Source organism: Fukomys damarensis, unplaced genomic scaffold (genome assembly GCF_012274545.1).
Source record: "Fukomys damarensis isolate Sample0158 unplaced genomic scaffold, DMR_v1.0_HiC HiC_scaffold_2, whole genome shotgun sequence".
In the NCBI taxonomy this organism is placed as follows: Eukaryota; Metazoa; Chordata; class Mammalia; order Rodentia; family Bathyergidae; genus Fukomys; species Fukomys damarensis.
The window spans coordinates 37,128,633-37,143,631 of record NW_022900914.1 but is presented as its reverse complement, the minus strand read 5'-3'; the positions used below and the strand labels follow the sequence as shown (position 1 = coordinate 37,143,631).

The following is a 14,999-nucleotide window of genomic DNA, read 5'->3' as shown; positions in this document are numbered from 1 at the left end:
ACATTAGAATACAGAATAACATAGTAGAAAAAGAATGAGATAAATGGTTATACCTGAACCTAAATAAAAAAATGATAGAAAAGAATACAGAAAATGCAGAACAGTAGTAGGAAGGATAAAATGATAGATCTAAACCCAAATATATCAATAATTACAAATTTATATAAATTTATATGTGTTAAAAGCACCAATTAAAAAATGTAAGTTTTCAGGCTAAAAAACTAAAATTAAACTATATGTTGGTTAGAGAAATTCAACATCAATATAGGAAATTGTACAGAAAATTTGAAAATCAAAAGATAGGAAAACATTAACTGCAAGTCAATATAGGCATATTTCTTAGGGTTCTTTAGAGGAATATATTCAGTATAAAATATATGTATGATTATACAAGGAATTTATTAAGTAGGTATAAAGTATCCGAAGTGAAAGAATCCTAATGGTTGTCTGCTGGATCAAAGGCAGTGGAATCCAGAATGGCCTTCGTTATAGAACCAGAGCATCTAGTAGCAGTTGAAGGATGAAGACCCAGAAATTCACTTCAAAGTCGAGCATATGAGTCTGTGTCAGAAGGCCAAAGAGTTTGCTTTGGAAGGCTGAATAATATATGCTGCCAAAGGAGACCAATGTCCAAAGGCTGTAGTGAAGACCAGAGCTATTCCAAAAAAGGGGAACACTGCCTTATCATTGTAGTCAGGATTGTAGTCAGGTTTTGCAAAGGCATAGATTTAATATGGGACACATAATTTATAGGATTATTTTTTTATAATAGTCACTCAAAAAGTTAAATGTAGAGGAGTGCAAGAAATCTAGCCACACACTAGAGACCCAAAGAATCCAGCCAAGGGTCTGGATATGATAACAATGTCCCTCACAAGTCCAGCTGAAGGCCTAGAGTCCAAGGCAATGTCCCCCATGAGTCCAGCCAGTGGCTTAGAGGCCATAGCAATAACTTTCGCTTGTCCATATTGAGGATGTGCATCAGGAAGGCCCAAAGGCCAGTCGTGGAAGCCAGAAAATCTGCACCAGTGGGGTGAAGGATTTGTGACACTAGACTGAGGAATCTATAATGGAGCCAGGAAATGATGCTCATGGTGAAGATCAGAGCTCCCCTGATGAGAACAGCAGCCATTCTCAGTGACAGCCAAGCCCTGAGCTCCTCCTCCAACAAGAATAGCCAAATTCACATCAGGAAAACTGTCCTCAACAAGCTTCTCCTCGAAAACCAACAGCCCCTCTAGTTCTCTTTTTATGCACTGACAACAATCCTCAGGTGGGTCTTCCATGCCCAACCATACTGCTTCACTTCAGCTGGGTGTTTTAAGGTGACCATTAGTTAATCCATCACACATATTCTTTCCCTTTTTATTCTGTCCAAGCTACAAGCCTACAGATTGATCCTCCCCATGTCCAGGTTTGGTCTTTGCCACTAATTTTGTTGACCTACATGTCAATCATCCACAGACATACCTAAAATTTACTAATGCGCTAAGTTATTCTTCTACTCAAGTCCAACTGACATCACAATTAATGATCATGCTATATTAATGCTAAAGAAGAGTTAAAGATAAAATGTAACTATAGACAAAAATGAACATATCATAATCGCAAAAAAGCCAGTTCCTTAGAAAGATGAAACAAATTCATATTTATAGGTAATTAGTAACAGCTGAAAATGTACATGGAAAATATTTAATAAATTTATCTCAACAAACAATAAAACACACTCTCCTCCTGCCTGTGCCATCACTCCAGCACAAGCAATGTGAGATTTGGGAAGGCCGCTCTGAGATCTGCTCTCCCTCTGGCCTGCTTGGGCCCAATTGGTGGGACCAGGTAGCTGCACCCTCTCCTGCCTGTGCTGCCATCAGCTCCAGCTCAAGGAAGGTAGCTGTGTGGACACCCCTGAAACCATCCCCCAGACCTACTGATTGTGCCAGTCCTTGGACCCACTCTACAGAGGCATAGGTGGTCATAAAGGGTATTTTTCTGAGCTCCCAACTTTGAACATCTTTAAAGAAAGGGCGGGGGAAATCTGTAGTAGAACTATGTGGAGTTCAACCCTGCAGGAGGTTAGGGAACTCAATCTGGGCCTTGCAGCCCGAGGTCAGTCTGCATTGTAGGGGTCTGTCATTGGCTAGCTGAGATCAGGGGACTTGGTTCTGCACATGACTGTACATGTTGTATATTATGATAGCAGAGATATAGTCTGAAAGAGGTCCTTCAAATTCATTTTTTTTCTTTTCCTCATTCCACTCTGCAAATTCTTTCTTTTTTCTGTCCTCTTTCTCCAACTCAGTCTCTTACTTCACCGTATTATCCCTCATCTCCCTTTCTGTTCCTGGCCTAACTCAGATTTCTTCTTTTATTATTTTTTCTTTTTTCTTTATGTTTTTTCCACTGTCATTTTACCTCACTCAAGGGAAATAGTTTCAAGGGAAAGTGAGTCCCTATTACTGTTAAGGGAATATATTCTTGTCCTTATACTTGTACTCTGTCTATCTCTTTTGAATTTAACAGCTTCATAAAGATTGTGTGGTCATTCTATGTCCTCTGGCTTCATTTGAAACCTTCTCCAATTCTTTTGCTTTCTTTCATCCTAACTCTGTCTAAGCCCCCATTTAAATTGTAAATATGCTATATTGAAAAGTTTATTCACTGAAAACATATTTTGGGCTGTTTCTTGATTTTAATTTAATTCACATGGTTTAAAGGTGATAGATTAATGACTCCTACAAGTGGTCAATTTACAAGTTGTGCTTGATCCTATTGTGTTGCTGATTGTATCAATTGGGATAAAGGATTGTGATTGATTTAATGAGTTGTTTTCTCTGATATTATGAAAATGAGAATATCGATGAATCATTAGAGACTCAAAAGCTAAAGTGCAACTATATCAGGAAGATTTAAGTAGTAACCCAGAAATTAAACCAAGGAAAACCCAACAACAAAAATAAAAATAAGAAAACACTTAAGCAAGATACAAAGACAGACTTCCAGTTCACCAATGGCAAACAGTAGGGCAAATGAGGATGAAAAGTCTGATAGTGAAGCACCAGGACACCCTGAACTCATAGCACAGGAAGTAACAAAACAGTTCAATCAGGCTCTAGAAAAATTCAAAACAGAAACAATTTCCCAGATAGAGATGGTGAGCAAAATGAAAGTCACGATTCGAGACTACAACAGAAACTGACAAAAAATAGATGAGCTCAGGACCATGATAGAAACTACGAAGGCCCAGCATAAGAGAGAAATGGAAACAATGAATGCCCAAAAGAGAAAAGAAATGGAATCCGTAAAACAGATTCAAACAGATATCCAGGAGACTGAAAACTCTATTGAAAGTGTTTGCAACAGAATAAAAGAATGCAAAGATAGAATCTCAGATATAGAAAATAGGATTGCAGTCAGTGACTGTGAAAAGAGAGGCCTCTTAAAAACAATAAGGAATCATGAGGAACTGATCCAACAACTCCTAGATGATGCAAAGACTGATAGGAATCCATTAAATAGCAGGAGAAAATACAAATGACTTAAAAAAGCTGTTCACAGAATTAATGACAGAAAACTTCCCAGAGGGGAAGAATTTGACATACAGATAAGTGAGCCATATAGGAATCCAACTAGTCATGATAAAAAAAGTCTACACCTAGGCATATAATAATCAAGATCCCAGAAACCCAACAGAAGAACAAAATACTACAAGTGGTAAGAGAAAGGAAACAAATCACATGCAAAGGAAAGCCCATCAGAATCACAGCAGACTTTTCAACACAAAACCTTAGGTCAAAGAGAGGCTGGAGTGAGGTATTTCAAGTCCTAAAAGAAAACACCCTCCAACCTAGACTGATGTATCCTGCAAAACTCTTTTTCAAAATGGATGGGGAAATAAGATACTTCCACGACAAAGAACACCTGAGAAACTTCATGAATACCAAACCAGCACTACAAGGAATTCTAAATAATATCCAAAAAAGACAATGAAGGTCACAACACCATGAGGCCCAACAGAGCAAATCAAATAGGCAAGGCAAGAAACTAAAAGGAGAGGGTGAAAAATTAAAAAGAGTAAACAAAAGGGCAATAACATGACAATAATAAGTCAGTACATATCAGTTTTAACCATCAATGTCAATGGCCTTAATTCACCAATCAAGAGAAATAGACTGGCAGAATGGATTAAGGAGCAAAATCCAACAATATGTTGTATATAAGAAACACACCTAGTGCAAAAAGAAGCCCATAGACTGAAAGTGAAAGGATGGAAAACAGTTCTCCATGCAACAGGAACCCAGAAAAAAGCAGGGGTAGCAATCTTATCTGCAAAGTAAATTTCAAACCAAAACATTAAAAGAGACAAGGCCACTACATTCTTGTAAAGGGAACAATTCAAGAGGAAGAGTTGACAATCATAAACATATATGCACCAAATATTAATGCCTCCAACTATATAAAACAAATATTATGTAACATGAAAAACCAAATAAGCATTAATACAATTGTAGTGGGGGATCTAAATACCCCAGTATCACAAATATATAGATCATCTAGGCAAAAAATCAACAACAAAATACTAGGACTGAACCAAGCTTTTGAATGCATGGGCTTAATAGATGTCTATAGAGTGTTCCACCCCACAAAATCAGAATATACATTCTTTTTGGCTGCACATGGATCATTCTCCAAGATAGATCACATACTAGCGCACAGAACAGGTCTGAATAAATGCAAAAGAATTGGTTATTCCCTATATATTATCAGATCATAGTGCAATCAAGCTGGAGATCAATAGCACAAGAAACCATAGGAACTTCACAAACACATGGAAATCAAACAATACTCTCCTGAACAATCAATGAATCACAGAGGAAGCTAAAGAAGAAATGAGACAGTTTTTACAAATAAATGAAAATGCCAAGAACATACAGGAGTCTATGGGATACAATAAAAGTAGTTCCATGTGGAAAATTCATAGCACTGAATGCCCATACTAGGGAAACAGAGCGAGCTCAAATAAACAACCTAATGATGAATCTTAGACTCCTAGAAAAACAAGAGCAAGAAAAACCTAAAGCTCAAACAAGAGAGGAAATTATAAAGATTAGAGCAGAAAACAATGCAATGGAAACTAAGAAAATGATGCAAAGATAAATGAATGAACAGATAAATGAATAAAAGAAATGGACAGATTTCTAGATACTTATGAATTACTAAATTTGAACAAATAAGATAAAAACATTTTAAACACCCCAATTATAATCAGTGAAATTGAAAATGTAATTAAAAATTTAGCAACAAAGAAAAGTGCAGGTCCTGATAGATTCACTACTGAATTTTACAAGACATTTAGAGAAGAACTACTGCCATTACTCTTCAAACTTTTCAATGAAATTGAAAGGCAAGCAATACTTCCAAATTGATTCCTGGAAGCAAGTATCACTTTGATTCCCAAACCAGGGAAAGACACACTAAAAAAGAGAACTACAGGTCAATCTTCTTAATGAATACAGATGCAAAAATCCTTAATAAGATACTAGCAAAAAGAATACAGAGGATCATCAAGAGGATCATACATCCTGACCAAATTGGATTTATTCCAGGGATGCAAGGATGGTTCAACATACATAAGTCAATAAATATAATACACTATATTAACAAAGTCAAGGACAAAAACTATATGATCCTCTCGATAGATGCAGAAAAAGCATTTGACAAAATTCAACACCCATTCATGATAAAAACCCTGCAAAAAATTGGAATAGATGGTCTATATCTCAACTTAATAAAGGCTATCTATGAAAAACCAACAGGTAACATCATATTAAATGGCCAAAAACTGAAAACCTTCATGTTAAAATAAGGAACAAGACAAGGATGCCCACTATCCCCACTCCTCTTCAATATATTTCTGGAAACATTAGCCATAGCAATTAGACAAGAGAAAGAAATTAAAGCAATAAAGATAGTAAAGGAAGAAGTTAAACTGTCATTATTTGCTGATGATATGATACTCTACATTGAAGACTCAAAAAACTCCACCAAAAGACTTCTAGACTTAATTGACACTTTTAGCAGAGTAGCTGGATACAAGATGAACACCCAAAAATCAATTGCCTTCTTCTACATAAATAACAGATTCACTGAGAGAGAAATTAGGGAAACAATTCCTTTCACAATAGCTTCCAAAAAAATGAAGTATTTAGGAATCAATCTAACAAAAGAAGCAAAAGACCTCTACACTGAAAACTACAGCACTATGAAAAAAGAGACCGAAGAGGATGTAAGAAAATAGAAAGATATTCCCTGCTCCTGAATAGGAAGAATAAATATAGTGAAAATGGCCATACTACCAAAACTGCTATACAGATTCAATGCAATGCCAATTGAAATTCCAACACTACATTTCACAGAACTAGAAAAAAGAATCCAAAAATTCATTTGGAACCATAAGAGACCTAGAATAGCAAAAGCCATCCTAGGCAACAGAAACATGGCAGTGGGTATAATAATTCCCAATTTGAAACTCTACTACAAAGCCAATGTGATAAAAACAGCATGGTACTGGCAAAGAAACAGACCTGAGGATCAGTGGAACAGACTGGAAGACACAAAAACAACTCCAGATGTACTAAGCTATATCATCTTTGACAAAGGAGCTGACCATCCTCAGTGGAGGAAAGATAGCTTCTTTAAAAAGTGGTGCTGGAAAAATTGCATCTCAACCTGCCAAAGATTAAAACTAGACCCTTATCTTTCACCATGCACTAAATTAATATTCAAGTGGCTTAAAGATCTTAATATTAAAACAGAAACACTAAACTTGCTGGAAGATAAGTTAGGCAGAACTCTTGAAGATATTGGTATAGGAAAAGACTTCATGAACAAATCCTCAGTAGCATGAGAACTAGCAGAAAGAATCAACAACTGGGATCTAATCTTATTAAAAAGTTTCTGCACTGCAAAATAAACCATCAACAGAACTAAGACAACCTACAGTATGGGAAAAAATTTTTACCAGCTGCTCCTCAGACAAAGGACTATTATCTAGAATATATAAAGATCTTAAAACAATCAGCCCCCCCCAAATATAAGGACCCAATTCATAAATGAGCATCTGAAATGAACAGACATTTCTCAAAGAAGTAAAAGCATCAAATAAATATATGAAAAAATGTTCCACACCACTGGTCATTTGAGAGATGCAGATGAAAACTACACTGAGATTCCACCTCACCCCACAAAGAATGGCTGCTATCAAGAAATCACACAATAAAAAATGTTGGTGGCATTGTGGGGAGAAAGGAACCCTTTTCCATTGTTGGTGGGAGTGCACACTAGTGCAATTACTATGGAAATCAATATGGATATACCTCTAAGAGCTGGGACTAGAGGTTCCATTTGACTCAGTGATCCCTCTGCTGGATATCTTTCCAAAAGAATTAAAAGAATCATATCACAATGATATATGCACACCTATGTTTATAGTGGCATAATTTGTAATAGCTAAAACTTGGAAACAGCCCATTTGCCCATCAGTTGTAAACTGGATAAAGAAGATGTGGTTTTTCTATAACATGGAGTACTACTCAGCCATAAAGAATGAGAAATTAGACTCATTCACAGGAAAATGGATACATATTGAGGATATACTCCTAAGTGAAAGAAATAAGTCACACGTGTATATACCAAATAGTTTCTCTGGTATGAAAAATTGTAATAGTACATAAGATCCTAGTAAGATAATTGACAATGTGAAATAGGAAGAAAAGGGCCAAAGGTGTAGGGAAAGTGGGAAGGGTAGGGCAAAGGTAATAAGGGAAAAGAAAAATATAGGAGAAAATGAAAAAATGGAAATAAAATGTTTGTAAATGGGAGGGGAGGAGGGCACGAAGGGAGGGCAGGGGCAAGGGGAAAAAATGAGAACCAATACCTGTCATGCAAAGGTTCAAGATCCCAATAATGAATATAAATGTACTGTATACCTAAAATGTACCAAGAAACTCAATGAGGGAAAAAACCCCAATAAAACATGTAGACAAAAAATAAAGATACAGTACCTCTTAAACAACATGGTTAACCAAATTCACTCAATTGACATAGAGAACACTGCACCTGATAATTCAGTTTTTAATCATGGTAAAACATTACATAACATAAATTAACCATTTACAGTTCAAGTACATTCACATTGTTGTGCAACCATCACAATCCATCTCCAGCAATTTATTTTTAAATTCACAGAGAACATACAACAAAGCTGACCATACAATGGCTCTTAAAGTTAGTAAAAACAAATTCTCAAAAGATTATAGTAGTAGAGAATGTATTCTCTAATCCATAAAGTATATCCTGGAAATTAATAGCAAATAGAAAACTTGAAAAACCTCAACTCCTTGGAATTAAGCAGTATATTTCTTAATAGTTATTGTATCAAGAAAAAAAACAGAAGGTTTAAAAAATAGTTTTGAATTAAATGGAATATTTCACCTATCAAAACTTTAGTGATAAGCCAGATGTGACGGCTCATGAGTACAATGTCAGTACTCAGATACTAAGGCAGGAAGATCCCAAGTTTGAGCCCCTCCACCCTGGGCAAATTAACATGAACCTATCTTAAAATAAAAAATTTAAAAAATTCTGTAGCTCAGCAGTGGTGTGCCCCTACATTTAATTTACTAGTATTGCAAAACAGAATAAAAACCGTAGCATTGTAGCTAAAGGTACAATTGGAGAAAATAATAAATCCAAGTAGAAAAAAAAAGGCTTAAGATTAACAATCCACAATTTTTTTCTTGAAAGTGATATTAGTTGTCAATTATTTATGTCACTAGACCTTTTTTTCACTATTGAACTTGAGTGATCCTTTGTCCTTTTCTAGAAAGTACGAGTTTGGGGATTGGAGTAGGCAGAAGAAATGTGTTCTGTGTCCTGTTCTGTGTCAGTGATGGAAAATGCTGCTGCTTTCTGTTCTGCCATCTGAGTGTGACAACAAAGTGGAAACACCGTGCTCAGTTTCCTTTTGGAAATGTCAAGGGGAATCCGTCTCGCTTCCAAGCTGCATTGCGGGCTAAGAACCTACTTCTTCCTGAATGTGGCAGAAAGTTTTATGATTCTCACCCCCAGACATGCACAGTGAATCACTTTCCTAAGATTCTGTAATACAGTGTTGACTCTTAATTTTGTTTTAATCATTTAAGTTAGATATCAGCTCAGAAGCCAAATTTATCCTGTTCTTATTTTAGTTGTGAAAATAAATTTCAGCACAAGCAGCCATCCAGTAATGTCTTTGCCACCTCGTCTGTTGGAGCAGATTCCTCCTGAGATGACTTGGGGAAGGTACTCTGTGATTTCAGCATGTCAAGCACACATCCATGTGTTATGAAGACATGGCACATATGGCAATTAGCAAAAAAAAAAAACAGATTAATAGGACAAGTGCATTTTGAGTGTGTTCTTTATTTTCTCCAATGTGTTTAGATTTTCATATTAGTTCTAGGGAAAAGAATTGCAACTAAATTTTGGATGAACTAGTTTCCTAGACTAACCTTTCCTTTATACCACATTATTTTATTTTTCTTCCAGTGGTATTTTTGATGCTAAGCCTGATGAACTGAACTATTGTAGGAGACTACTTCTAGCCACATCTGGAAGTTATTGGATCAAATTAGTCTCTAAGTTTCATTCACTTTTCCTCCTCCTCTTCCCTTCGTGGCCTCTAAGCTAATTCTGGGCTTAAACTTTGTTGTTCCCCTCTTCTTCATCTGAGGTGCTATGAAATGACTTCAGTGCTGGTTGACCATGCAGCCCCCCTGCTCTGCTTTCCCTTCGCTGTCACAAGATGAGCAGATTGGTTGGAACTTGCTTTCGCTCATGGAATTCAGCTATGTTTTCCCAAATGATGAGATGGGGAAATAAGAAGAACCTGCCAGCCATGCTATTAACAAACGTTTATAGAAAACAGAAAACATTCTATGTTACACTGAGAATGCTATGCTTAACACCCTATTGCATCCATGATCTCTTTACAGTCAGCCTTTCTGGTTCATGAAAATGATCTGATTCTAATGCTTCTCATGGTGGCTTGAAAGAATCTGGAGGACTCTTTCAGGATCAGAAATCTGGCTCAGTAAAACTTATACTCCATCATTAAACAAAAAACAAAGATCAAATACTAGTATGGTAGAGTGGTGACTCTCAAATTTTTATGAGTCTAATTATCACCTGGAGAACCTGTTAAAACAGATTATTGATTATTGATCCCACCTTCAGATCGTTTCATTCAAGATCCAGCTGATGCTGATCCTGCTTATCAAAAGACAGTGCCTTCACACCCAGTGTGAAGCCTGGATCTTGATCAGGAAGTGGAGCTGTGGAACAAGAGAACAAGCAAAAGAAGGGGTTTTCCATTAATTTATAGATATTGAAACTAGTCATTCACAATGAAGCTAACATTTCAGTTGCATTATTCCAGATTTAGGAGAAGAGACATTAGCCAGATTAAACGAAACTACATGATAAGACATTGAGACTAAGCTTTGAAGAAATTGCACGAACACCAAAATACAGATTTAAGCATATTTTCAGAATAAAACTAGAATTAAACTATTTGTACCTCAGAGACATTAGTGCATGGAAGTTTTGTTTTTGGTGCCAGGGAAAATAGAACTCAGGTCCTTGTACTTGTGAGGCAGCAAACCACTGAGCTAAATCCCCAGCCCATATGGATATTAATCTTTGTTTCCTTACCGTTTCAAGTCTCCTTGTGTTGAATGCATTACAGTTGCATTCTAAAGTTTGTGTGTCAACTAGAAAGTAGGTAGGGTTAGGATTAGAATTTTTGGCAGAGTGGCAAACTGTATACCTGGCCAATAATTACTGATTAGAACTAAAAATGCTGCATGGATTATAAAAAGGCTTAAAGTTTTCTTTTTTTCAGCAATAACATGAAAGGAAGGAATAAGTAAAGGCTAAACAGAAAAGATAATATGAAATTAAATGTGTAAATTAGCACCAATATTGTCTTGTGCTCTGGTGTTCCTGATAAACTTTAATAACTTTGAATTATGTCTTCATTGTAAATGGATGGGAAAGGTTGGGTACAACCTTTTCCTAGGTGTCGCACAGGGTTCGCCTTATAAATTTAGAGTCCCAAAGGAATGTAATATGGGTCTGAATGTGAATGAGGAAGAAAATCAAAAGGATGCAGCTAGGATAAAAATTTATCATTGCTGCTGGGCAAAGAGGGAAAATATTTCCCTAGAATTAATGGCCAGCACCCAGCCCTTAGGAGGGTCTGAAGTCAGAATTGATACTACCTACAAAACCTATAATAAAATTCAACTAGGGAATTTACTTGAAAATGGTTCTGGGTTAATTTGAAGCTTGATTTTTTTCCCTATTTTTGCTAAAATATTTACTATAGTACACACATAAAAAATTCTAAAAGATGAAGTTTCAAAGCAAAAAGCTCAGTCAAAAATCATAAAACCATATTGTGGCACTCTGCACAATAGCTAACATATGGAAACAGCCTATGTGACTATCAACAGATGAAAGGATTAAAAAATGTAGAGGGTCAGGGGAAAGGAAAGAAGGAAAAGAAAAAATATGAGAAAAGGAAAAAATGGAAACAAAGTCTCTGTAAATAGGGAAGGGTGGAGGGGGTGAAAGGAGGGCAGGGGAATGGGGAAAAAATAAGAACCAAGATACATCTTGTATAGGTGCAAGATTCCAATGATGAATGTAACTGTATTTTATACCTACAATACACTAATAAACTTAATGGAGAAAAAAAATGTGGTATTTACTCAATGGAGTATTGTCCAGTCATAGAGAGAAAGGAAATTCTGTCATTAGCAGTAAGATGGATGGAACTGGAAATATGTTAAGCAAAATAAGCCAGACACAGAAAGACAAGTAGTACATGTTCTCTCCCTAAGAAATGTGACCTAAAAGTAGAATAATGATTAACTAGAGGTCAGGTAGGGAGGGGAACTGGCAAAGAAGAAGGTTGGACATGATCAGTGCATATTATATGGATTATATAGAAATATCACTTGGAACCCATTAAAACATACAATGAAGGCATTTTAATAAAAAAATTAAAATCAAGCCCACAAGGAAATAAAGCAATGTGAATAAATGCTGGTAGAAAACACTGAAGGCAGAATCAGATTTTCAAATTCTTTATTGAAATTATCAGACATACAAGTTAAAATAGCATGTTCAATATATTTAAAAAACAAAAAGAAAGTTTTAAAAAATGAGACAGCAATAAGCAACTATAAAGGATGACTAGAATGATTTAAATGAAATAATCAAATTAAAATTTCTAGGATTAAAAAATGTAATAACTGAAATCAAGAACCCTAGATTAAAGAGCAAGGCAGCCAGATTCAAAAATAGATTAGAGCTAGTTTAGTGAACAGGAGGAGTTATCAGAAATAACAGTAAAGGCCAACTGAGACTGCAGATGAGAGAGGCAAATACCTGGATATATAAAAGAAAGGTTAAGAGGTATGTAGGGTAGGAACTATGGGTCTATGCACATGAACTATTTCTTCTCTGCCATGTAGCCCTGCCTTGGAGCCAGCCAGTTACAGACTGAAGCCTCTACAAACTGGGAGCTAAAAAAATAAGTCTTTCTTCTTTTAACTAGTTAAAGAAATGTGAAAGTAACTAAGACAGTTTGTAATTTAAGAAATACAGTTGTCTGTCAGTGTGTATGGGGGATTGGTTTCAGGACCCTGGAGGAGTCTGAAATCTAAAGATTCTTAAGCCCTTTAATATAAGAAGGCATAGTATTTGGCTATAATCTATGCAAATCCTCCAAGATGCTTTAAATAATCTTTATCTGGTTAGTTGAACAAATGTGAGTAGCCATCTCCTTACATCCTGGTAAGTAGTTGTGTCAAAGAAGAAATCACAAGGTTGCATGATAATAATCATTTTTGTATCAAAACTATAAGGTAAAATGTATTATAAATCAGTGCTTACCAGAGGCAGATGTAGAAGAGTGTAAAATGTCTGGAGGCCCAAAAGATCCAGGCAAGGGCTTGGAGCCCATGGCAATGTCCTATACAAGTCCATATCAAGGGTTTGCACCAGAAAGGTCCAAGGGCCAATGGAGGAGGCTAGAAAGTTTACACCGGCAGGGCGAAGGATCTATGCCAGAAGGTGGAAAGATCTGCACTGGAACCCAGGAGATGATGTCCAAGATGAAGGTGAGGATTGAAGTTCTCCCAAAGGAAGACAGCAGCCAAAATTTCTTTGAAGAAAAACCACCAAAAAGCAACTTCTTCAGGAAAATCAGCAGCGTGCAATCTTCCCCTCCTGTTGTCCTTTTATGCTATTCCTGCAATGATCCTCAGGTGGGTCTTCCACACCCGGAACCATGCTGACTCAGTTCTGCTGGGTGTTAACACTCAAGTTGACCATTAATTAATCCACCACAATAAGACATCATATCTAGATATAAATTTATAGTCATAAAATACTTTCATCAGAAAACAAGAAAGTTCAAAATTAAATAAGCCTCCAACTTTAGAAATCAGAACAGCAGGGTAATATAATGTCCAAGAAAATAGGAAAACTAACAAAGATCACAGAAGGAACATCACAGAAAATAAATATATAATACAGAAGATCAAGGGCCAGGGATTTAGCTCAGTGGTTCTGGCATCTGCCTCACAAGCATAAGGACCCGAGTTTGACTGCTGGTACCCACCCCCACCAAAAAGAAAACAACAAAAAAACCCCAAAAACAAAAACCAAAAGCCTCAACTTGTTGGGCCAACATAATATAGAAGATCAAAAGCCAACAGCTGATTATTTGTAAGCATTGTCTCTGGGAAGATTAGTCAATGAAACAGAATAGAAGACAAAATCAGTGAGGGAAAAGATAGCAGACAAAACTGTAAATGCCATAGAGATGAAAAAGGGGACTGCAGCTAGATGGGGAAATAAAATACTTCCACGACAAAGAGCACCTGAGAAATTTCATGAACACCAAACCAGCAATGCAAGGAATTCTAAACAATATCCTAGAAAAGGACAATGAAATTCACAAAAACATGAGGCCCAACAGACCAAATCAAATAGGTAAGGCAAGAAACTAAAAGGAGATGGGAGAAAAAGTAAAAAGAGTCAACAAAAGGACAACAACATGACAAGAATAAGTCAAAACATATCAGTTATAACCATCAATGTTAATGGCCTCAATTCACCAATCTAGGGTAATTCTTATGAGACTTCAGTCACATAAGGGCGGCCTCTGAGCAGAAAACTTCTTTCCTAGTGGTTTGTGTTATTTTATTTTAAAGGCAGTATTCCAAGTGCAGAAGAATTTCTAGGCCAGAGTTTGATGCACTGAGTGAACCAAAACGAAAGGAGCAGCCAGCATAGACGGATCGTCAAGGAATCTGGAAGAAGATCCAAAGGAAGATTTGATCCTTTGATGACTCAAGCACCGAGATGTTTCTGAGAATGGATCGGGATGACATGAGCCTCAAAGTCAGTAAATGGGAAGGAGGAATAGAAGAGATTCTCTTGCTCCACAAGAATGGGGTGTAATGAGCTGAAAATAGAAGGGAAAGGGGTGAAAAGGATGATTAAATATTGAAATTCAGACTCCTGTCTGGGATTGAGAAACTTAACTCTACAGGTGGTGTCTGTCCTGGGATCGTGGCTCTGAGCTGCTTCTGTTGGTCCTTGACTATTCTTGCAGCATTTCTTCTTAGATGACCGCCCAGGTTGTGTCACTGCTCACAGTGGAGTCCCTGAGTCTGGGACCATGGCCAGCCAATCCTAATGGCAATGGTGGATGAAATGCTGACAACTGACCTCTGTTCTTTATAACCTCTTCATTTGGTTCCTTGGATGTGTACTTCCTGTCTTTAACTCACTTCCCATCCTAACTTCTGTTTTTCTCCTCCTGCTCTGTGCTCCCCTCCGTCTCTCTTGGGCTCATCTTTCTCTTCTTTCGCTTACATCCCTAA

General features: G+C 36.7%; 1 protein-coding gene across 1 annotated transcript in view; it reads left to right on the top strand.

Annotated features, from left to right (window-relative positions):
• The first annotated feature begins 13,025 nt into the window (after window positions 1-13,025).
• Window positions 13,026-14,999, top strand: part of LOC104849839 (cytoplasmic dynein 1 light intermediate chain 1-like) — a 71,848-nt gene continuing 69,874 nt past the window's right edge. Inside the window, 1 exon segment of the mRNA XM_033762280.1 lies at window positions 13,026-13,373. Coding sequence (XP_033618171.1) covers window positions 13,026-13,373 — 348 coding nt within the window.